The 23,267-nt window shown below is 37.5% G+C and overlaps 1 protein-coding gene across 4 annotated transcripts in view; it reads right to left on the reverse strand.

Annotated features, from left to right (window-relative positions):
• Positions 1-23,267, reverse strand: part of NALCN (sodium leak channel, non-selective) — a 264,733-nt gene that overhangs the window by 228,730 nt on the left and 12,736 nt on the right. For all 4 annotated transcript variants that reach the window (XM_045588772.1, XM_036457498.2, XM_036457492.2 and 1 more), the window contains exons 2-6: positions 16,540-16,686; positions 13,617-13,799; positions 3,187-3,270; positions 1,780-1,919; positions 1,563-1,691 (exon numbers count right to left, since the gene is read on the reverse strand). In XM_045588772.1, coding sequence (XP_045444728.1) covers positions 1,563-1,691; positions 1,780-1,919; positions 3,187-3,270; positions 13,617-13,799; positions 16,540-16,647 — 644 coding nt within the window. In that variant the 5' untranslated portion in view covers positions 16,648-16,686. The remainder of the gene's footprint in view (positions 1-1,562; positions 1,692-1,779; positions 1,920-3,186; positions 3,271-13,616; positions 13,800-16,539; positions 16,687-23,267) is intronic.

A 23,267-nucleotide genomic window follows, 5' to 3' on the forward strand; every position in this document is an offset into this window, starting at 1 on the left:
TCCCAAGAAAGAAAAACACATTCCAAAATGTCAAAACATAAGAGGGAATTAAAAACTAGGGAAGTACATGAGTTGGTAAAAAAAAAAAAAAAAAAAAAAAAAAAAAAAGTTATGAATGAGAATTACGTATCCAGTATCCAGGAGCTTGGATTTTAATGGCACGTGAGGCAGAAGACAGGGGCCTGTAAGACTGAGAATCGGAATTGTGATCCTATGCATAAAGCCAGGTTGTAATTTCAATGAGTTTCAGAGAGTGATATTGATGAAGAGATAGTCAAATAGATCAATCCAGCAAAATAGCGGCCAGAGGTACAGACCCAAATATAGACAGGGAATTCATAAATGACAAAGGAAGTATCAAATTCAGCAAGTAAAATAGCATACAATAAATAGTGCTAGAACAACTGACTTGAGCATATGAAGAAAATTCAATTTCTGTTTCACACTAAAACAATTCCAAACAGTTTTAGCAAGGTATACTGAAAATAAACTGTACATATAGGATGGGGCAAAAGTGGCATACAGTTGTGGAGCACACAAAACAGCTTATTCTTGTATTACTACTATTAATTATTGTGTTATTTTCTATATAATTATAAACCTATTTTTGTCCCATATAGTATTAAAATGTACAGTTTATTAAATCTACCACACTATGTATAGAAACATCATCAGAATATAAACATACTCATCAATCCCAAAGATTTGCTTGTGCCCCTTGGTAATTCCTTTTTCTATTCCAACCCTTATCTCTCAGGCAACCTCTGATGTCCTTTCTATCATTATAGATAAGTTTGCATTTTCCAAAATTTTATATAAATGAAACCACAGAATATGCAATCTTTTTCATCTGGCTTCATTTACTCAGCATAATATTTTGAGGTTCATTCAAGGTGTGGTTTATAACAATATCTCATACTACTTATTGCTAAATAGTGTTTGTTATGTGGATATAACTACAATTTGTTTGGAATGGAATGAATGGGGCATATGGTAGGTGTACATTCAACATTAAAGAAATTGTTTTTCGAAGTGCTATACCATTTCCATCTTCTTATTTCCATCCCCTTCTTATTTTACTCTGATGGAACTCTGCCACACTGAGGAAATTTTCTAAATATATTCCTCAAATTTGCTTAAACTAGCTGGGCCATGATTGAGCATCAACCTATGAACCAGGAGGTCATGATTTGATTCCCAGACCAGGCACATGCCCAGGTTGCAGGGCTGATCCCCAGTACAGGACATGCAGGAGGCATCTGATCAATGATTCTCTCATCGTTGATGTTTCTCTCTCTCTCCCTTCTCTCTTCCTCTCTGAAAACAATAAAAATATATTTTAAAAAATAAATTTGCTTAATCTACTTTCCCAAGAGGTTAGATTTTTCACTTTGGCTTGTCTTGAATACTTGTGTTAAGAATTAGAAAAAACGATTTTAAGGAAGCAGAGAAAATAGAAGAGAGAGCACATAAAAACTTGTAAAAATGTTAGGTACCGAGGTTTTTCTTATGAGAATTGCAAAAATCTCTTAGACTAAAATGCAGTTGGGAAATAAACTTACCCTGGTTTCGTGTCATTTACTACACAGTGATAGGTAAATGTTCCAAACATTTGAACTCCTAAAATTCCATAAAGAAGCAGAAAGAAAAGTAAGAAAATTGAAACACTCCATATTTGTTCTCCCGATCGCCTGGGGAAAAAATACATAAAATAGGTAAAACTTACTTTTAAAAAGTTATATACTTCCTCCCCTTAATGTATATGAAAGTAGTGCTTACTTTAAAATATTTGTAATCCTGGTCCTTGGTAGTTCAAATCGGAAATAAATTCGGAATGCTCGGATCATAATTAGTGGCCTTGGAATCCGCAACATGCCCCAAGGTGACATCTGATCAACTATATCAGCAATTTCAAACACCTGTAAATTTAAAGGTGGATAAACAAGTTTAGACTTTCTCTTAGCATGGTTTGTAATGGTGGTATAGACAGACAGCATCAGGAAGTAAACTTTGCCCTACATTTTTCCCCCTACTGAAATCAATTTTCTTTTGAGTACCTCTAGAAGCTACTGCTCTCTTAGGAGAAACAAATCATAAGCTAATGAAAGTGCCATTAATCTTTTTCATTTTCTTAACCTTGTATAATTCATCAAGGCACAGGTTTTATTATAAAAACAAGTGCCAACTTAGAATATAGAAAAAGTGTGCTAAGTCTTCCTAACTAAGCATGTTGTTAGGTGAAACTTTTTGAATGTTTATAAAATGAAGTTAATGGAGATAAGATTAAAAGTATTATTAGAAAATGTAGAAAAATGTACCATTTACTAAGAGGTGAAGTAATAATTGGAAAATGTTTGTCAATCATACAATAGTTATTATGTGGAAAAGAACATATTACTATGCAGGATAAATTAGGCTGTTAGAGAGGTGAGCTTTGTAAAAACAAAACAGCGTATCAATAAGCACTAGAACAAATTTGCAGAATGAACTGTGAATTTATTTTATTCTGAATGTTTTCATGAAGATTATAGTTACTTTAGTTAAATGCAAAATTAAGATTGATTGAATGCATGGGAATGAGTTCTACTATTTTCCAACAAAATTCCTTCTTTAGAACTTTTAAATATATGTACCCCATTTCTTTTTATTCAACAAGTACTGAAATCTTATCCCATGTTTTTTCCTTTCTTTTCATGACTATAGTTGTATACTGTTCAATAAAAAGCAATTTCTTATAGTATTGATTTTCATTTCTTATTGAGAATTAATTCACAAATGTGATTGACAATGATTAAAATGTTAGACATTTTACTTATAAACATTTAAAATAACAATGTTGCCGAAACCGATTTGGCTCAGTGGTAGAGTGTCGGTCTGCGGACTGAAAGGTCCAGGGTTCGATCCGGTCAAGGGCATGTACCTTGGTTGCGGGCACATCCCCGGTAGGGGGTGTGCAAGAGGCAGCTGGTTGATGTTTCTCTCTCATCGATGTTTCTAGCTCTCTATCTCTCTCCCTTCTTCTCTGTAAAAATAAAATAAAATAAATAAATAAAATAAATAAATAAAATAACAATGTTGTAGAAAACTATACAGTGGCATTGGATATATATGCTCTTATATATCTAGTTAGATTTTCAATGAAAATTTTGGAAACTACTTCCTTGTAATTTAAAAGTTTTTAATTACCTGCAACACCAGTGAAACCCAAAGGCAAAAGACCATAAATCCATCAAAAACACACCAGCGATCTTTCAAGTAGGAAGTATCCCCCTAAAAATAAATTTCACAGGATTTATCAGGCAAAAGGAATAATTTCAAAACATATCTGTGGAGGAAATAGTCAAGTGTTAATTCAGTAAAAGCTATCCACAATTTTTATATTATAATTAAGGAGATTTTCAAAAAGAATACCTTCAGCACTTTAAATGACATGTATGAGAATAATAATTTAATTTATAAAACACAAGTAACTGCAGAAATTTGTATAAAAAATTTAAATGTATGCAAAGGGAAAACATCACAACTTTTTCTCTTAGCCACACAAATTCTATCATTTAAGGAACCAAAGGCCATTCTATTCAATAGGCAGCTTGGTCCTAAACTGTCTACTTAAAGAGCACACAGTGGTCAGTGTAAAGGCCTTTAAACCTGGGGACCAACCACCATCTGTAGAATATTAACCAGAATTTCACCTCAAGCTAAACTGAGAGTGAAGAAGAAAAAATTTGTCTTCATTTTCAAAGAAAACATATAATGACTTTAATTGGGATTATACATGTTAAAGAATGATACACAAGACATGCTACTTTCATTTTTGAATAGTGAATCTACTCTGACATTAGGATTCTTATCCTATATAATAAAGAGGTAATATGCAAATTGACCATCACTTCAACACACAAGATGGCTGCTCCCATGTGGACACAAGATGGCCACCACAGATGGCCAGAACGGGAGGGCAGTTGTGGGCAATCAGACCAGCAGGGGAGGGCAGTTGGAAGAGATCAGTTCATCAGGGGAGGGCAGTTAGGGGTGATCAGATTGTTGGGGGAGGGGCAGGTTTTCAGGGGAGGGCAGTTGGGAGAGACCAGGCCAGCAGGAGAGGGCAGTTAGGGGCAAACAGGCTGGCAGGGTAGCAATTAGGCATTGATCACACTGGCAAGGGAGTGGTTAGGGGGTGATCAGGCTGGCAGGCAGAAGCGGTTAAGGGCAATCAGGCAGGCAGGCAGGTGGTTGGTTGGGAGCTGGCAGTCCTGGATTATGAGAGGGATGTTCTAGGTTTTAGAGGGTGCAGGTTGGGCTGAGGGACACACACACACACACACACACACACACACACACACATACACACACACACACCCCGTGTGTGAATTTCATGCACTGGGCTTCTAGTTATTTATAAAATTTAAATTTTAGAAAAATTTTTCTTTGGAATAATAAAGCAAAAAACCCCATGAAGATAAAATTGAAAGCATTAAATAGAAAGGACTTCGTTTTCTTAGGAACACCACACTGTTATTCCTTCTGCAGAATCCGTGAAACTCTATTCTGAATTTCATCATATCTGTTTATTACTGCCATGATTGCATCCACATAGAAAATAAAAACAGGGACATAATCCCAAGATTTAAAATAAAATGGTAAGATATATTTCAGGATATTTAGAAAAATAATTTTCAGAACCTTCTACCCTTCGTAACAAATCAGTTATCAATGTTTCACCAAAGAGTTTCCAGAAATATTTCATGCTATTTGCAAAACTAATAGTATGATAAACCACAAATGTAGTGGACACTGGTTAAACTCCTATTTTACAGGAGAGGATGCATAATGACTTTACTCAAGACGCTGTATGGTCACATACACACACACAAACATACACACAAATTTTGTGTAGAAAAAGTAATGCACACAACTCGCTAATATATAGGCAAGTAACTTATAATAAAGCTAAAAATATGGTTGAAGAGATTTTAGACAGCATGGTGGGGATCCTGAGGAAAACAAAGCATGCAAGCACATTCTAATTTAAAATGACCTCAGGATATGAAAACTGGCTTAGAGAACCAAGATGGCAGCAGAGGCAAACACCTGTACTCGCTGCCTCCCACAACCACATCAAAATTACAAGTGAAATATATAACAACCATCATCCAGAACTGCTGGAAAGCTGGCTGAATGGAAGTCTTACCACAGAGAAGTAAAGAAGAAAGCACACCGAGACTGGTAGGTATGGGGACGAGAAGCGGGCTGATTTGGCACCCATGTATGCTGTTTTTGTTTTTGTTTTCAGGAGGGAAATTGCCTCTGCAGAGGCTGCCCAGAGGAGAAAGGGGTCCCAGTCCTACATCAGACGCCCAGTGCCACACCAGATGCCCAGATCAGGGTCCCAGAGCTGGGAAAAGAAGTCCCTATAGGCAGTAAGAACTATGGGCTGTAAAAAACCACGGGGCTCAGTGACACAGAGGCTGCTGGAGACCCAGCTGCTCCTCATAAAAGGCCCACACCACAAACTGAATTTACAAACTCCTATCTCTTCTAAGCTCCAGTGCTGGCAAGGCCTGGGTGACCCAGACCATACTAGGAGAAATTAGACTGTCTGGCATCAGGGCAGGAACTCAGAGTGGCTTTCTTCCAGATAGAGGTGCTCTCAGCAGTCATTGTTCTTGTTAGGGGACCTCATTGCAGGGTTGACTGGCAGCCATTTCTGTTTGCTCAGTCCTGGAGATTCTGAGTCCCAAACCCATCCCAATTTATAACCCCACCCAAGCTGAGTGCAACTGCTTTTGCATATGAATGGCCTATCCTTTCTTAGGCTAAAACATGTCAAACAAGTTGCAGCTGGGTCAGGGAGCCCCAAACTTATCAATAAAAGTCTCAAGACACACGCCAGCACCAGCCTTACTTGCTTCACAGCTGAGCCTCCTCTGGGCATTTCCCTATACAAAGAGGAAGAATCTGCAGATCTCTCTGAAACTCCTACTGGGTGGCCCCAGGCAGTGGCTGACTTTACACCTCCCTGGAGACCCACACCAAGACACATCATAATTAAAATACCAAGGACAAAAGACAAAGAGAGAATCTTAAAAGCATCAAGAGAAAAGCAATTAGTTACCTACAATGGAGTGACTATATGATTGTCAGCTGATTTCTCAACAAATATGATGCAGGCCAGTAGGGATTGGCAAGAAGTATTCAAAGTAATGAATAGCAAGAACCTACAACCAGATTACTCCACCCAGCAAAACTATAATTTAGACTTAAAGGTCAGATAAAGAACTTCACAGACAAGCAAAAACTAAAGGAGTACATCACCACCAAACCAGTATTATATGAAGTGTTAAAGGGCATTATTCTTTAAGAAGAGGAAGAAGAAGAAAAATATAAAAATAAAAAATATGAACAACAAAGTGGCAACAAATACATATCTAGTAACAATTGAATCTAAAAATCAAATAAATAAAAAATCTGAACAGAATAAACTGGTGAATGGAATAGAATCAGGGGCATGGAAATGGAACAGACTGAGTATTATCAGAGGCAAGAGGGAGGGGTAAGAGATTAGACAAAGATCTTATATGCATGTATGCAGTACCTATGGATGCAGACAATAAGGTAATGAGAGCCTGGGATGGGGTGGGAACTGGGTGGAGGGGAGCTATTGGGGGTGGAAGGAAAAAGAGGGACATCTATAAAAATCTCAACAATAAAGATTAAAAAAACCACACACAAGAAAACTGGCTTAGCAAAACTTTTGCTATATAACATAGAAAACTATTTTTGAATTAGGAAGTAATTTTAGTTGATTTGTTTAGAGTGTTTTCTGATTTAGACTTTCCAGATATTCGTAGTGGCATTTACCTGTAGTCAACAAGACCACCACATTAGGTAAAGTAGAACTGGCTTCTTATTTTTTATTTATTTTTTATTTTTAACTATATTTTATTGATTTCTTACATAGAGGAAGGGAGAGAGATAGTTAGAAACATCGATGAGAAACATCAATCAGCTGCCTCCTGCACGCCCTTACTGGGGATGTGCCCGCAACCAAGGTACGTGCCTTTGACTGGAATTGAAAATGGGACCTTTCAGTCTTGATGTTCTATTTACTGAGGCAAACCGGGTTTTGTTGGCTTCTTATTTTTTATAAGAATATGTAAAATATGTGAAATAATCCGCTGGGCATACATTTTCCATATTATCTTGGGGTTCATGTTCCTAAGAGTCATTCAATATTTATAAAAAACTTTAGTAAGCAGTGTTAGAGTCCTGGAATACAAAGATCAATAACACTCAGATTTCCCCCATCTTTTCTTTTTTCTTTTCTTTTTTAAAAGCTTTTGCCCTCAGTGTTCATTATTTGTCTTCCTAAAAAGTCTCCCAAGTCTGCACCAATGTTTTCCTCTAGGCTCTTATCTGACCACAGCCTACTATGATAAATGTTTTAATTTGCACATCATGAAACAACTGGCAACTCAGTTCATGTATATAAATAATGTAATTATTGTGTAATTTACAGAACAGTCCTTTGAAATGCCCATTTGATGACTTAATGTACCTTTTAATCATTTTAACTTATCATATATAATTATGAAGTTTAGGTTCCCTACCTAAATCTTCTCTACACATTTATTTTTGTGTTGCATTTTTTTTTTTTTTTACAAAGTCTATCCTCCATGGTAAATGTTTCAGTCTGTCCTGAAAATTAGTAGCACCTTGAGACTTCAGACAATTTCAGAAGCTATTCCCAGCACCTGGCACAGCATGTGACATTCGACATATGCTAAATGAATTATTAGGTAAGCACATGAACCATGTGTTAAAGAAGTTCTGAAGCTTACAATGCATGCAGTAAAAAGTCAATTCATGTGCTTCATCCATCCATTAATTGAAACTCCTGGCAGATAGAGAAAGATGTTCGTATTTCCTTTTAAGGTAGTCTTTTTCCTATATGATCATGAAAGAGCAAAGAATTATGAGATAATTTTTGGATATTTTTTGGGTTATAGTGTAAATAAGCAGAGAGTGCATGCCATGCAAATAGGAATTAGTTCATGTTTAAAGATTTTGTGCATTATATGGTAATTGTAAATGTGACTGATTTCAAACTGAGATTGTATTAAACATTAAACATAATCACTAAGGCTCCATAAGTCTAAAATATCTTTTTCATAAATAGCATATGGACTTTGAAAGCCGGTACTATGAAATATAAGCTCATATTACATTTTGTGTCTGACATACTCATCAAATTTACTCTTGTTTCAATTTGCATGTTTAAGGACTCAATCATAGCTGGTTAAAGGTTGCTATGATTCCATTTAAAATTAGGTCCAGATCCTTTTGAAATCCTACTATATTAATGCCCGGGTTATAATATTTGCAAATAATGAATTGTCCTTTCTACCTGCTTCCAAAATATGCAATCAGAATAACATACAGAAATGCCCAGTGGTACTGGAGAGTTTTTAACACCTCAAATAGAAAAGTAAGTTTTTAATTTGTTGGTTGTATTAACAGAAAATGGAGGGTGGAGAGTGCTTGAGCTATGGGCAAAAATCAGCATGCTGGTGCTGGAGAGATGAGTTATTCAAGAGCTGATTGTCAATTTTTATAAAGGCGCAAACACTCAACGGCTGCCAATTATATGGTATACGAGAGTAACTTAAATTGCCATGCAAGTATTTAACAAGCAGAGAAACAAGCACATTTACCTGAGGACATTTATAGGGAAGTAGTTTGCGGTTCACGAAATGATATGCATTGGTACAGATTCATGAGCAAATGACTTATGGTTCTGAATTCCCAGGGCCCATCTGTCACTGTGTCTTAGCATTATTATTTATTACTTCAACAGTGCTCAGTGGATGCACGTGACTTTCACCTAGGTCCCTTGCCAGATGGAAAATAGACAAACTGAGAACTGTTAGAAAAAATTCACAGTCTGCAACACATCGGATGTTGTGCAGCATCACAAACGTCTATCTTCTAAATGGTTTATTTTTGCCTCTGTAAGGGATTTGGGGGGATAGAATGCTTCTCAGAGCAGGAATTAGTTGGGGAGGTAATTAGAAAAAAAATGATTGGAGAATGGGAATTACTTGGAGGGTGCCTTCAAGCTTGGGCAACATTATAAAATATGTGAAATCCTTAAAATATATACATACATATATATATGTATATGTATATGCATATGTATATGTGTGTGTATATATATATATATATATATATATATATATATATTGATATATATATCCCTCTAACAAAAATTGTTAGACATTTCTTGACAGAAACTTCAATTTCTCTTTCCTGTTGTGCATCAAGTGTGTTACTCCACAGTGAACTTCTCAAAAAAAAAAATTCAATCTTGTCACTCTCAGATTTGCATTCCCCATGCATCTTCCCTGACTTCTGATGAAGTCTGAGTTCTTTGCAGGGCATGCAAGCTCTCCACGGTGCAGCCAGGCCTGCTCTCACAGAATCCTCTCTGGCTGCTCCCTGGGTACCCCCCATCTGCTACCCCTGACTCTTCAGAGGCCTCCAAAGCCACCAGGCTGTTCCATGCCCTTGTGTCTTGGAGTATTCCTTTTCTCTGTGTGTGAAATTCTTTACTTCCATGCCCCATCGCCTGTGTGATGGATCACACTGACTCATCCTTCAAGACATTCACATTCCTCTTTCTTCAAGACTTCTATGATATTCCCCAAGCAGAATTTTTCATTTTTTGTCCTCCCCCCCACACACACACATTCCATTTTTACCCACAATTATAGCATTTTCATCAAACACTAAAGGTTTATCTCTCACTGTCTGAATTCTCACTATATAAATAACTATTAATACTTATATTTGCAAAAACATCTGTCCGTACATCACTAGGTATCTAGATTCACTCTAAGGAACCTTCACAGGTGCCAGTGGGAACTGTCAGTTAAGCTGTGCATGAACCCTGCAAGAAGGTGTGGTGTGCCAAATACAGGTGAAGCTCTGTCACGATTTGGGGCTAAATCTTGTCCGGCTTGTTTATCTACTTATCAGTGGATAGGTGTGAAGTGCATCACCACTTTTCTCTTCCTCATTTTCCCCTTGACATACAGCCTTTTCACAGCTGGGCTGAGGGACACACACACATACACACACACACACACACACACACACACACACACACACGCACTAATTTCGTGCACCAGGCCTCTAGTATATACATTAAAAAAAATCAATAAATAACCCAATTTTTAAAGGGGGGGGGGGAACCTAAATAAGTTTCTCAAAAGAAGATATACAAATAATCAACAAGTAAATGAAAAGTATATGCTCAACTTCTCTAATCATCAGGCAAATCAAATAAAAAACAAAATGAGATACCACCTCACACTTGTTAAACAAAAGATGTTGTCATGGTAAGAATATGAATGTTGTTGGTGAGAATGTAAATTGGAACAGCCATTATGGAAAAGAATATGGAGCTTCCTAAAAATTAAACATAAAACTACTTTATGACTCAACAATCCCACTTCTGAAAAAGTAAGTTAACTTTTAAATACAAGCATGTAATCTCAAGTCAATGTATTCTTTTATCTGTATTAACATTCATGTTAATAGAAGTATGTGGTACAAAAAAAGATATCAATAATGTTATAACGTTTGGGAGAAGACCACAATGATGAAAATTCAATGAGATGGTACATTTCAAGCTGGCTCGGGACCTCATATTTAACCATATTTGACCAAAATCTCAGCCAGCATTTAAACATTGAATACCAGTTTTAATGAGATATGAAGCTGTGCTGATAATTTCAATATTAGTAATGCCATATTATTAAAATCTGCATTAGTTTTGTATTTAATCCAATCATACCAGAATGGAAAATAAAAAAATCATACCTAATGTTAATTTTCATTTTTTAAGTCATGCAGATTGAAAATAAATCAAAATTCAATTTTAGTAAATAACTCATCCAAATGTTGTGGAACATCAGATAATACTGAAAATGGCTCATTTATAGCACTTTGAAAACAACTTGGGTCATAAATCAAGTTTTTCTTTTGAACAAATACTTTGGCTTCTAATATTCTAACTATTGATATTAAGACCTCTGCTCATTCAGTGTTCTGTTCATTTGGAATGAATATATAATTTATGTATCAAGTCTGCTTCTGCTCTTTTATCATTGACTATGACAACCGAAGCAATGCCTACTGTCATTTTCATGATGCAAAGTCCAAGTCTTAATTTATTAAATAACTTAAGAAACAGACTTTAATTCTAGGAAAATGTAATGCCTTTGTTCATTCAAGCTAGAATCTCATGTGAGTCCACACATGGTATTTCAATCCCAAAGCACCCCACCCAGAACATTCAGAGACTGCCACTGCCTGAGTGACCAATACACACAAGGCCAGGGTCATTCAAGGTCCTCCAGGGAATCCAAGAATTCAAAACCAGGCTGGGCCATGCTGGATAGTAAAGTGCTAATCACTTAAAAGATATCTCTAGCAGTCTCACAAAACAAACTTCCCCCAAGCTAACATTCTGGTTTAGCTACCAATTTTTTAAACTTGGCCAAAATAACCATCCTACCACCTCTGGAAGACCCAGACAATTGGAGTCATGCTAAAATCCACTGGTTGAGGCATGGTGGATGTCTACTGCTCCCACGAATCAACATTTTTGCAGTGGATTATGTATCACAACTCATAGCCACACAGCATTTACTGGGGCCCATGCTTACTGCACTCATGACTGCCTTTTGGGGAGCCTCTAAATTTACCAGTTTCTTGCTAATTGCATGCGGTTTGTTGTGGCTTTGGTGGTTCCTTTCAAGTTAAGTCCTATACTGAATTGAATTTTTTTTTTGTATTACTACCCCAATTTTCTGGAGTCACCCAACCAACTTCAGTAAATCTTTTTCAAAGCTACTTACAACCAGGTGGGCATTCAAATGGCTAGCTGAAACTAATTGTGTGGTGAGGTGAAGAGTGTCCCACTAAACTCTACGTCCATTCAAAACTTCAGTATGCAGCCTTATTTAAAAACTAGAGGCCCAATGCACAAAATTCGTGCAAGGGGCTCAGCCCTCACAACCCCAGCCTGCCCTCGGAGCCCCACCTTCGTCCAAAAGGTCATCTGGATGGTTGTTCTGCTGTTTGGTCTAACTAACATATTAGCTCTTCATTAGATAGGATAAGGTATTTTGAAAATGTAATTAATTAAGAGGAGGTCATACTAGATTAGTGGGGGCCCTAAATCCAATTTCTGGTGTCCTTAAAAGAAGCAGAAAAGGTCCACAGAGACACACAAAAAGAAGAAGGCTATGTGAAGATAGGAGTCGAAGAGATTGGAATGATGCATTGATAAGCTAAGGAATTCTAAGAATTACCAGGAATCACCAAAAGCTAGAAATAGGCAAAAAAAAAAAAAAAAAAAAAAAAAAAAAAAAAGGCTTTTCCCTAAAACCTTCAGAGAGATCAAGGCCTTCTGACACCCTGTTTTGAACTGTGGCCTTCAGAACTGTGAGACAATATATTTCTATCATTTCAAGCCACCAAGGTTGTGGTCATTTATGACTACCAACTAGGAAACTGATACAAACTCCAAAGCACTTAGGGCTCTTTTTCATTTAGTTCTTTAAAGCCCACTATGACAATAAAATCAAAGAAGAAAAGTCAGGTAGTAACAAACTCATTGACAGAAGCACCAGGGTGATTAATATTTAATAAATGCATCTGTAAATGAGCTTCCAACCTCACTCCTGTCCTTCATCTCTTCTATCAGGTGCATCCTATTGTACAGAGTGAAATACTTATGATACAGTGCCATTCACTTATTTAACCTCTACGAAAGAAGAGATATCCCATGAAATAAAATTTCTTTCTATTCTATTTTATACATATATATATTGTTGATTTCAGAGAGAAAGGCAGAGGATGAGAAAGATAGAAACATCAATGACGAGAAAGAATCATTGATTGGCTGCCCCCTGCACGCCCCCTACTGGGGATCAAGCCTGCAATCCAGACAAGTGCCCTGACAGGGAATTGAACCATAACATCCTATGTCATAGGTCAATACTCAACCAGCCCTTCCTTTTACTTTTTCTTTTATTTACATATATATATATATTTTACCATTGTTGACAATTTCATGCTACATATTTTTTTTCTATAGTCCTGGGATTCCTTTGCATTTCAAATCCTTTCTTTTTACCCCTTTATATCTTCAAAATGCTTCAGGTTAATGACATCATGCTGAATATTATCAGTCTGTAATATATATCACATAGCACTATTCAGCAGTCATAAATTAATAGGTGCCTTGTTTTGGCCTTAGTCACTCATAGGTGGCATTATAGACCCGACGCTGGCCTTCACGGAGCTGGTGGTCAGGTCACCTACCTCCTCCCAGATATTCCAAGATTTTGTGCCTTACACAATTTATTTCACTTTTTAAATATTCTTATGCATCAGATTTTTATCATTTTTTAGAGTGAAACCCTATTTGAAAAGACTTCAATGTAGAAGTAATAAAGAGATGTTTCGCTTTTTTGAAATTAATATACTGATTTAGATTTTCAATGCATTTTGGCTTTTGGCTTAAATAACAGGGGAAGGCTCACCTTGACAATCCCCCGGATGTGCATTTTGGCAATCATCTCTGCTGTGTAGAGGAACATCAATAAAGTATCCAGAGTAAAGGTCACATACTGAAGAGGAGGGTAGTGTTCGAATGTCATGGGTGTGTTCATACAGACAGAAATGACGCTGATGATGGCACAGATGCGCAGCAGAGAGTGAACCCACTGCAAAATAGTCCAAAGTTATTATTTGACATCAAAGAATGGTATTTTAAACTTGTATTATGAACTATTGTACATTTGGAAAACATAATATTGAGATTGAAATATTTCACCAGTAAGAAAAAGGAAACTAATGTCTGTTAAGTGCATATAAAATATTTCACACATTTTACATAATTTAATTCTCAAATCAGTCTAATTTCCACATCAATACACGAAGACTCGGGGAGATTTTGAAACCATTCTGTGGTCATGCATTAATAAGAGCCGAAGTCTAGATGTGAAATTGCTCAGGCCACAATGCAGAGGATTGTGATTCAATTAAAATGTTAGTAACTTATTCATATGGAAACTTGATGTACTGTTACTTTTAAACCTTTTAATGTACTATGAAAACATTAGAATAGAGATCATATTTATGTTTATTGGTATCTAGTGCAAATCACAAATGCTTTTTAAAATGACCTGAAGCATAACTCTGCCCATGTGGAGGGCTTTCTTTCCAAATGTGTCTTAGATGTAACATTTAAAAAATATATATTTTGAAATCTGATATCATCCTACATTTTCAAAAGATAATAAATGGACTTTCCTCTTTATTTTGGAGAATTATACAAATTTAGCCGAGTTATCTTTCCCAAAATTCCCCCCCAAAAAAAATTTCTGTTCAATTAATTCTAGCAGTATATATGCTGTGTGAAGATTTTCCTTAAGAACAACATAGAGAAGTAGGAATTAAAAAGATAAATGTGTGTAAACCATAAAAATATGAGAATAAAACATAGGCAGTAACATCTCAGACATTTCTTGTAGCAATATTTGTTCTGATATGTACCCTTGGGCAAGGGAAACAAAGGAAAAAATAAACAAATTGGACTACATCAAACAAAAAAGCTTCTGCACAGCAAAGGAAACTATCAATAAAATGAGAAGGGAACCCACTTTATGGAAAAACATATTTGTCAATAATATATCTCATAATGGATTAATATACAAAATATTTAAAGTATAATACTTATACAACTCAACACCAGGAAGACAAGCAATCCAATTAAAAATGAGCAAAGGACCTGAATAGACACTTTTCCAAAGGGAACATAGAGATGGCCAAAAGACATGAACAAAAGAAGGGTTCCCCCACAACAAATCTGTTTCAAATTTAAAGTAAGTATGCATTTTAGTTAAATGTTAATTATTTTAGTTATTGTTTCTAAGGAAACATCTATAATACCGCCTTTGTTAGAAGTTCTCAGAAAGCTCTGCATGTAGTAGACACTAGTATCTATTCTGTTCAATTATTTCAACACAAATAGAAGACCTACTATGTGTCAGAAATTATCCAGAGGACGAAAAATGGAAATAAGAGAATTCTAACTCATCACTACTTTGCAGTCTGATGTGCATAACATATATATTTTATTTATATATAATATAAATGTATACTTATATACTCATATAAAATTAGTGGAAAAGAAAGAGGTTCATTCTGTCTGTGATGGAACTTTTCAGAATGGATAGGGCACAGGTGACCTCTGAGACGGCTTTCATGAATGAGGGGGACTTGACTCTTCAGAGTTGTAAGGAAAGGGCCTCTGGGCAGGAAACTGTGAGATTTTAGGAAGTCACTGATGTGGCTCAAATGGACAGGGTATCATCCATCTAAGATAGGGAAGCTGCTGGACAAGTTAGAGGCAGAATACAAAGAGCCTTGACTATAAATTAAGCCATTTTATTTGCAATGCAGATAATAAGGATGTTTCAATGATCATAAAGCATATGGGTTATGTGAACATAAACGAAAACATGGGAGGAAATGCGAGCAGGCTGGGAAGAGGTCAGGAAGGTAAGTTAGATGAAGAAAGACTCAGGGAGACCATGGCTGATGGTCTTGATCATGTTCAAGGGACAGGCAAGTACTGAGAAAGTAACACTTTCCTTCCTTACTTCAGCTTCCACTTATTCTATTTTATATTTGTACATAAGTATAAATGTGTATTGCATACAGGTCACAGATATGTTATGCATATCAGACTGCAAAGTAGTGATTCAGAACCGTGCTGTTTCCATTTTTGCATCCTCTGAGCCCAGCATAATTTCTGACACATAATGAAGCTGATCCTATCCTGGCTGGTAGAGCTCAGTTTCCAAGACCATGGACATGCCATTCCACCTTAGCTCTGGCTGCTAGCCTGGCTACTATACAATGGTACCTGGTATAGAAGATCTCCCCCTCAAGTTCCCACCAGCTTAATTAGACAGAGAAGGTGACAAAGTTCTTCAGAGATACTATGCACTATCTAATTAACCTTTACTTTTACTCAAAACTAGCAACTCAGAAAGAAGAGCTTTAATTCCAAACAGTTGATTATCTCCTCACAGATTCATGCATGTTGAGAATGATAAGCAATGAGAGCTTGGTAGAAGAGGTCACTCCTGTGGGACATCAGCTTCGGATCAGCCTGTGAAGTGGTATTATCTCTACACTGGGTGACTGTGAGGACAGGACAGCATGCACAGAGGAAGAGAGGAGAGTTACTCACATACCTGCCTATGTAAGTAACTCAGAGGGAAACCTCGTTATATCATCTCATTTGTTTTTATCTTCCAGACTCCTAGACTCATCCATAGTCAACTGCAGCTCAAACACACGTTTCAAAGCCAAAGGTACATGATTTTTGAATATATGAATCAAATTTCCTTTAAATCAGCATGTGCTACTCCATACTTCAAAAAAGAAACTTACTGGCTTGTTAATCCAGAGTATGTCAGCATTGTCTGACAAAGATTCATCAGGACCAAAGTCAGTAACCGGCTGGGCCTCCACCCTGGAGCTCTGTTTCCTTTTGAGCATGCTGGAGTTAGCTCTGGTGAGGGAGTACAAAACGGCAGTCTGAGAAAAGAGAGAAAGTTGTGTTAGTGACCTAAACCATTATTACTCTGATCACTAAAAAAACAAGTGCTTAGCCCTAACCAGTATGACTCAGTAGGTAGAGCGGCAACTTGCGGACTCAAGAATCCCAGGTTCAATTATAGTCAAGGCCATGTACATTGGTTGCAGGCACATCCCCAGTAGGGAGTGTGCAGGAGGCAGCCTATTGACATTTCTCTCTCATCAACGTTTCTAACTCTTTCTCCCTCTCCCTTCCTCTCTGTAAAAAAATCAATAAAATATATTAAAAAAAAGCTGTTGATCAGCACTTGTCTCTCTTTCTCTCCAGGCCTGGCCAGCAGCCATGCCTCCATTTCTCTCCAGGCCTCCACTGGGGTTGCTGATCAACCCTGCCTTTCTAATCAGGCCCTGTTGAGGCCCAGAGATGATGACTGGCATAGAAACTGAACAATCAGACATCCTCCAAGAGGTCCCAGATTGGAGAGGGTGCAGGCTAGACTGAGGAACATACACCCCTCCCCCCAATGCACCAATTTTGTGCACCAGACCTCTAGTAATAAACATTTTCAAACATGGATGCCTATTCATATATTAATTATATACTCATTCAGTTATACTGTATATCCTAACATAAAAACCCTAGGTCTGTCACATCCGCAATGACTGGAGGCTCCACCAACAGAAAGTAAGTCCTGCAGTCAGTGATGGGTTGTCGCGGTGACCCAGCACTGACTGCTGAGGGAGCTGTGAATCTGGCCCAGAGAGAGGCCTGAAGAGAGAAGCAGGATCTGATCCATAGCCTCTGTGGCAGCTGTTGATCAGCACTTGTCTCTCTTTCTCTCCAGGCCTGGCCAGCAGCCATGCCTCCATTTCTCTCCAGGCCTCCACTGGGGTTGCTGATCAACCCTGCCTTTCTAATCAGGCCCTGTTGAGGCCCAGAGATGATGACTGGCATAGAAACTGACCAATCAGAACCAAATCTGGGTCAACTGTGAGGAACCAATGGCTGCCAGGAGGTGGAGCTTTTGACACTGACTGGCCTAGAAACTGACAAATCAGAACCAAATTGACTGGCAGAGGAGGGCAGTTGAGGTCAAGATCATGTTTGCAAGGGAAGGCAGTTGGGGGTCATTAGGCCAGCAGGAGAGGACAGTTGGGGAGGACCAGGCTTGCAGGGTAGGGCAGTTGGGGTAACCTAAACCGGCAGTTGGACATCCTCCAAGAGGTCCCAGATTGGAGAGGGTGCAGGCTAGACTGAGGAACATACACCCCTCGCCCCAATGCACCAATTTTGTGCACCAGACCTCTAGTAATAAACATTTTCAAACAGAAAATTTAAAAGAATGAGATAAACATCAATATGAATAAAAGCTTGATTTTTTTTTTTCTTCATCCAATAGATCAGTGGTTCTTAACCTTTCTAATGCTGTAACTCTTTAATACAGTTCCTCATATTGTGGTGACCCCCAACCATAAAACTATTTTCATTGCTACTTCATAACTGTAATTTTGCTACTATTAATGAATCATAATGTAAATATCTGTGTTTTCCAATGGTCTTAGGTGACATTGGTAGCAGTTCTCAACCTGTGGGTCATGAGATGTACAATAGATCACTTGTGTATAATACTTCCTAAACAGTTTGCATGCCAGTTTAGAGACTGCTGGTCTAGATGAACTGGAGTTAAATAGCTTTCCTCCTAAGAGTACACACATTAGTAGGACATTTTTTTGAGTCTATGTTCATATACCCAAAGCTGCCTCCACTTAAAGGTCGTCTTGCCAGAGCACAGCTGACCAATGCAGATGAAATACTCAGATGTTCCCAGGACTTTCCCTTGGGTTAATTTAATGTGACACTCACAGACATCTGTTTCCAATGACAGCCCCAAGCTGATCTTCTGATTGTGTCCTTGCCACAATGGATGTGATCCAGAGAGCAATGGGCAGAAATTACTTTAAATGAAGTTATTTTTTCTTTTATGAATTGTGTTATATCAATTCTTTCAGCTACTCTGAAGTAAACCCAAAGATTACATTGAAGAGGGAGATGAGATGCCTGCTTGCATATAAATTTCCACTATTCTGAGTCATCTACATCTTGCTAAGTATGGCACCTCCCTTTATCCATTGCTACTACCCTCCATCCAGTGGCCACTGAACCAAGGCCTACTGTATGTCCTGCTTTCAGGACACAAAAGCAAGTAAGTGCAAGAGATGTTGTAAAGGCAGGTGGTGCCTGATGACCCTGTGAATCCACAGAGATTTCTTATTTGATTAACACCTGGATTGAGTCTTAGGGGAAGAAGAGGAGTGGATGTATTTTGGATATATACTATGTTTGGGGCACTTTGCAATGATATTATTTATTTATTTATTTATTTATTAAGTAAATCTTTATTGCTCAGATTATTACAATTGTTTCTCCTCCCCCCCTATCCCCCCCCAGAGCTCCCTTCCACCCGGTTCCCCCTGCCCATCCTCTGCCCTTACCTCCCCCTCCCACATTGTCCTCATCCATAGGTGTATGATTTTAATCCAGGCTCTTCCTGCACCCTCCACATCCTTTTCCCCCTGATAATTATCAATCTACTCCCTTTCTTTGTCCCCGATTCTATTATTTTCACCAGTTTATTCTGTCTATCAGATTTTTAATTCACTTGATTTTTAGAATCGCTTGTTGATAAATATGTATTTGTTGATCATAATTTTTATCTTTTTTCTTCTTCTTCTTCTTCTTAAAGAGTACCTTTCAGCATTTCATGTAATACTAGTTTGGTGATGAACTTCTTTAGCTTTTTCTTATCTGTGAAGCTCTTTATCTGTCCTTCAATTCTGAATGATAACTTTGCTGGATACAGTAATCTTGTTTATGCTTTACAACTAACAGAAGAGAGAAAACATCTAGTCTTTTTATGAAAGCACTGGAAACTCCAATCTTGGGCAGCTAATAACTTGAAATGTAAAAGAAGCTCCATATGGTTACAAAACCTAAGGTGTTTATCCTTGACCACACTGATGTTGAGCGCTGATTAGGAGAATTTCTAAAAGATAAGGGGAGGATTAGGTCCTCCAGGCAGCTCACAGTGGTGAAGATGCCATGTCAAAAAAAATGCAATTGCTTTAACACTAAGCAGGTGCACTGGCTTTTTTATCTGCTGCTGCTTGGAGCTAGAGAAAGAACCGAAGCCAAGGACAATGAGTGCCATTCAATCCCAGGAGGAACAGAAAGTGGAAAAAATGTGTTTGAAGTATGTGCAACTGCAATTTTTACTGGGAAGGAGAACACAGAAGCTCAGGACAAATGGATGTTGAATCTGAGTCCCTATGTTTGAGCACCTATCTCTACATCTATGTTCTCCTTGATGCGCCTAGGTCAGTATATGTGCCTAACTCTCCTATTCCCAGAAGAAAACAGACTAATCTGCTTTAAGATGTGCTAGGTATCTCCAGGTTGTCTTGTTCTGAATATTGGATTTAAATATGAACTTTGCAGTATGCTGCACTAATTAATTTTACTTTACATAATTGAAGTTAGGGATACTTGACATCAATATGTAAATGTATGCAAAATATTCAAATTGTGCTTGTTCTCTGATTTACTGTGGGGGGAAGCATCTGGTGGCCTCAATTTAATGCTTCTTGAATGACAGTCTCTAATGCACCCAAAACTGAATACAGAATCTTTTAGAAATCCTTCAAGACTATACAATGCTGAGGATGAGATTAAGAGTGGCTTTGCAGGGTTGTTCAAAAGTGACACAAGAAAATTTTACAGGCCTAGCTACTAGCTTTAATATCACTCTCACCAAGTCAGTGAAGACTTATGAATGGCCATTTACTGTTCTTATGACTTGGCCCTAAATTGCATCTGAAAAAAATATTTTATTCATAAATGTGACACCTTCACATATGAATGCCATGCACTTTTATTATAAATACCTCATCCAAAGCAAAACAAATTTGTTTACCCAGAATTCATTTTATTAAATCTCCATGTTGGCTCTTATTTGACCCACCAAAATAATGTAACTATAATGAATGACATTAGTTGTCACCTACTTTCACCTCATTTTATCTACTGCAAAAGTGCCACCAACTCAAACTGACCAAGAAAACTATCTGAACTATCTGTCCAAACTCTGCTGAAACCTGTTTAATCCACACTTATATTAAAACTCAAAAAATAGCTCCTGAATCACTGACATTTTGATGAATTTAATAATATTAAATATTATGTAAAACATGCAAGTAGCAAAATAAATTCAAGTTACAGACATATAAGGACTCCAAGATGAATTGAGGCAATAGATGGTAATAATTTTCCTTTAGATACACAAATATTGTTTTTCACATTTATTTATGTTGAATCACTATATCTGAGTGCAGCAAACCTGTTATTACCTGATAAAGAACAGCAGGCATATTTAAGTATCCTAGGTAAACTTATTATTTTAGTAGGAAATTGCTTCTGTGTATCTTAGCCTTATCACCAGTGTGTATTTATAACCTAATGTTTTTTTCTGTTTGCAGAAGTGTCTTTTATAAAGCACTGTATTAAATTCAAAAATATATGGCTTCCAGTAGATTTTTCACACTTATTAAAAGTAGGTGGTATTTAAATATTCAATAGTATGAGGAGGCCACACAGTTACAATATGTAGGTGGATAAATCTTTTGCTCAGACAGAAAAGGTATTTTGGTTCATTTGTTTTTATTTTAAGTGGTTAAAATCCAGCTTTATATTCTTTGATAGCCATATACTTTCCTTATATCATTCCAGCTCTCTCTTGACCAAATTAAAGCTAATAAATTCAGTTTTCTTTAACTGTGAGGTGTTGAACACTGTAGGCCATTTCTTCTCCTTGTAAGCCTCTTGGGTTTGCATGACACTGTTTTCAATCTTTTGTCTTCTAAATTACGGTTTACAGCATGTCCCTTACTGTCACATGTGTCTGTTCTCTATACTCAATGTCTTAAATGAGCATCTGCTCTTATAGTTTCCATCACCATCTGTTGGTGTCCAGCACCTGTTACTGAATCATGTGTCTATGCTGCTTCTCCCTCAGATATAGACCATATTACCACCATCATCACTTAAAAGTCAACAGGCCGACTTGATGTCAGTCTCAATTCCCAGATCCCACTGCCCTGAGCTTCTCAGGACCCACATGCAGGTCCCACCTCTGCAGAAGGACTGCATGCATAGTCTTTTCACAGATTTTCACAAATGATTTCTTTTGTCATTCCTCATTCCACTGGTGTACAAGGCCCCTTTCACTTTATCCCCATTGCTAGTTTCCTTCCTAAGCTACTGGACCTCAGATCCGGACTGCCACAAATATCAACCATTTAAATGTATCCTGTCCTTCTTATGAGAAATCAACTTTCCAACTTACTGATGGGGTCTCTCCAGAAAATCTTCAGCTTACCCTCTTTTTCTCATTCATTCACTCATTCATTCGCTCAGAAAATATATGCATCCATATGGTCTCAGACACTGAGATCTATGCTGGGTACACAACATGGAACAGCAGTAGAACTCACAAACTGCCTTCTTTACTTAACCTAATGTTTTAAGGACAGAATCCCACTGAGTTTACTTGCACTTCCTTTCATACCTATACCCACATGCTCTACTTGAATTGGTAAAACATACCATTACCCACCATCCTCGAACCTTTCTCAACCACTTTTTCTCCTTTCTCCCAGCTGTGCCCTCTTTGTTGTCTGCTGCCAGTCCCTCATCAGTCCTTCCTAGTCCCTTGCTTAACTCATGGAGTGTTTTGTTTGTGTGTGTGATTTGTTTAACTGAAAGATTTAAAGTTTGGGAATAAAAGTGTAAACAAGAGAAACATACCTCTCTAGTAGAGTCACAGCATCTATTTGATGCTAAAAAGTCCCCAAAGAATACATAAGCCAGGGATTTATTTTTAAGCATTAGGTGTCACTACCACTGACAACACATCAAAACCAACCACTGCTCTTCTGATCACTTATGTGCACAAACTCTGAGGCCTTTACCAGTAAAAGGGGTTGGCCACTATGGAAAACAACATTGGGGTCCCTCAAAAAGTTAAAAATAGAATTATCCATTTTTAAATTTTTTTTTGTTACTCCGCAACCAAGGATATTTTTTTTCCCCATTGATTTTTTAGAGAGTGTGGAAGGAAGGGAGGGGAGGGGAGAGAGAGAGAGAAACAATAGATCCAGAGATAAGGAAACATGGAACAGACTGAAAAATCTCAGAGGAAAGGGGGAAGGAAATAGATTAACCAAAGAATTTATATGCATAACCAGTGAACACAGACAATAAGGAGATGAAAGCCTGGAGGGGGGTGAGAAGGCGGTGGGGGGGGGGGTGTGTAAATGGAGAGGAAAGGGGGGACATCAGTAATACTTTCAACAATAAGATACATTTTAAAAAACAACTATTACACAGCCCAGCAACTTCACTTTCAAGCCTTTATATAAAAAGAATGAAAACTTACACTCCATCTCAAATGGCTGAAACTCCCATCATTCTTCAAGCCCAGATCACCTTGGTTCCCTGGTAAGGGCACTGAAAACCACGTCCCACA

Source organism: Pipistrellus kuhlii, unplaced genomic scaffold, assembly GCF_014108245.1.
Source record: "Pipistrellus kuhlii isolate mPipKuh1 unplaced genomic scaffold, mPipKuh1.p scaffold_m20_p_3, whole genome shotgun sequence".
Taxonomy (NCBI): Eukaryota; Metazoa; Chordata; class Mammalia; order Chiroptera; family Vespertilionidae; genus Pipistrellus; species Pipistrellus kuhlii.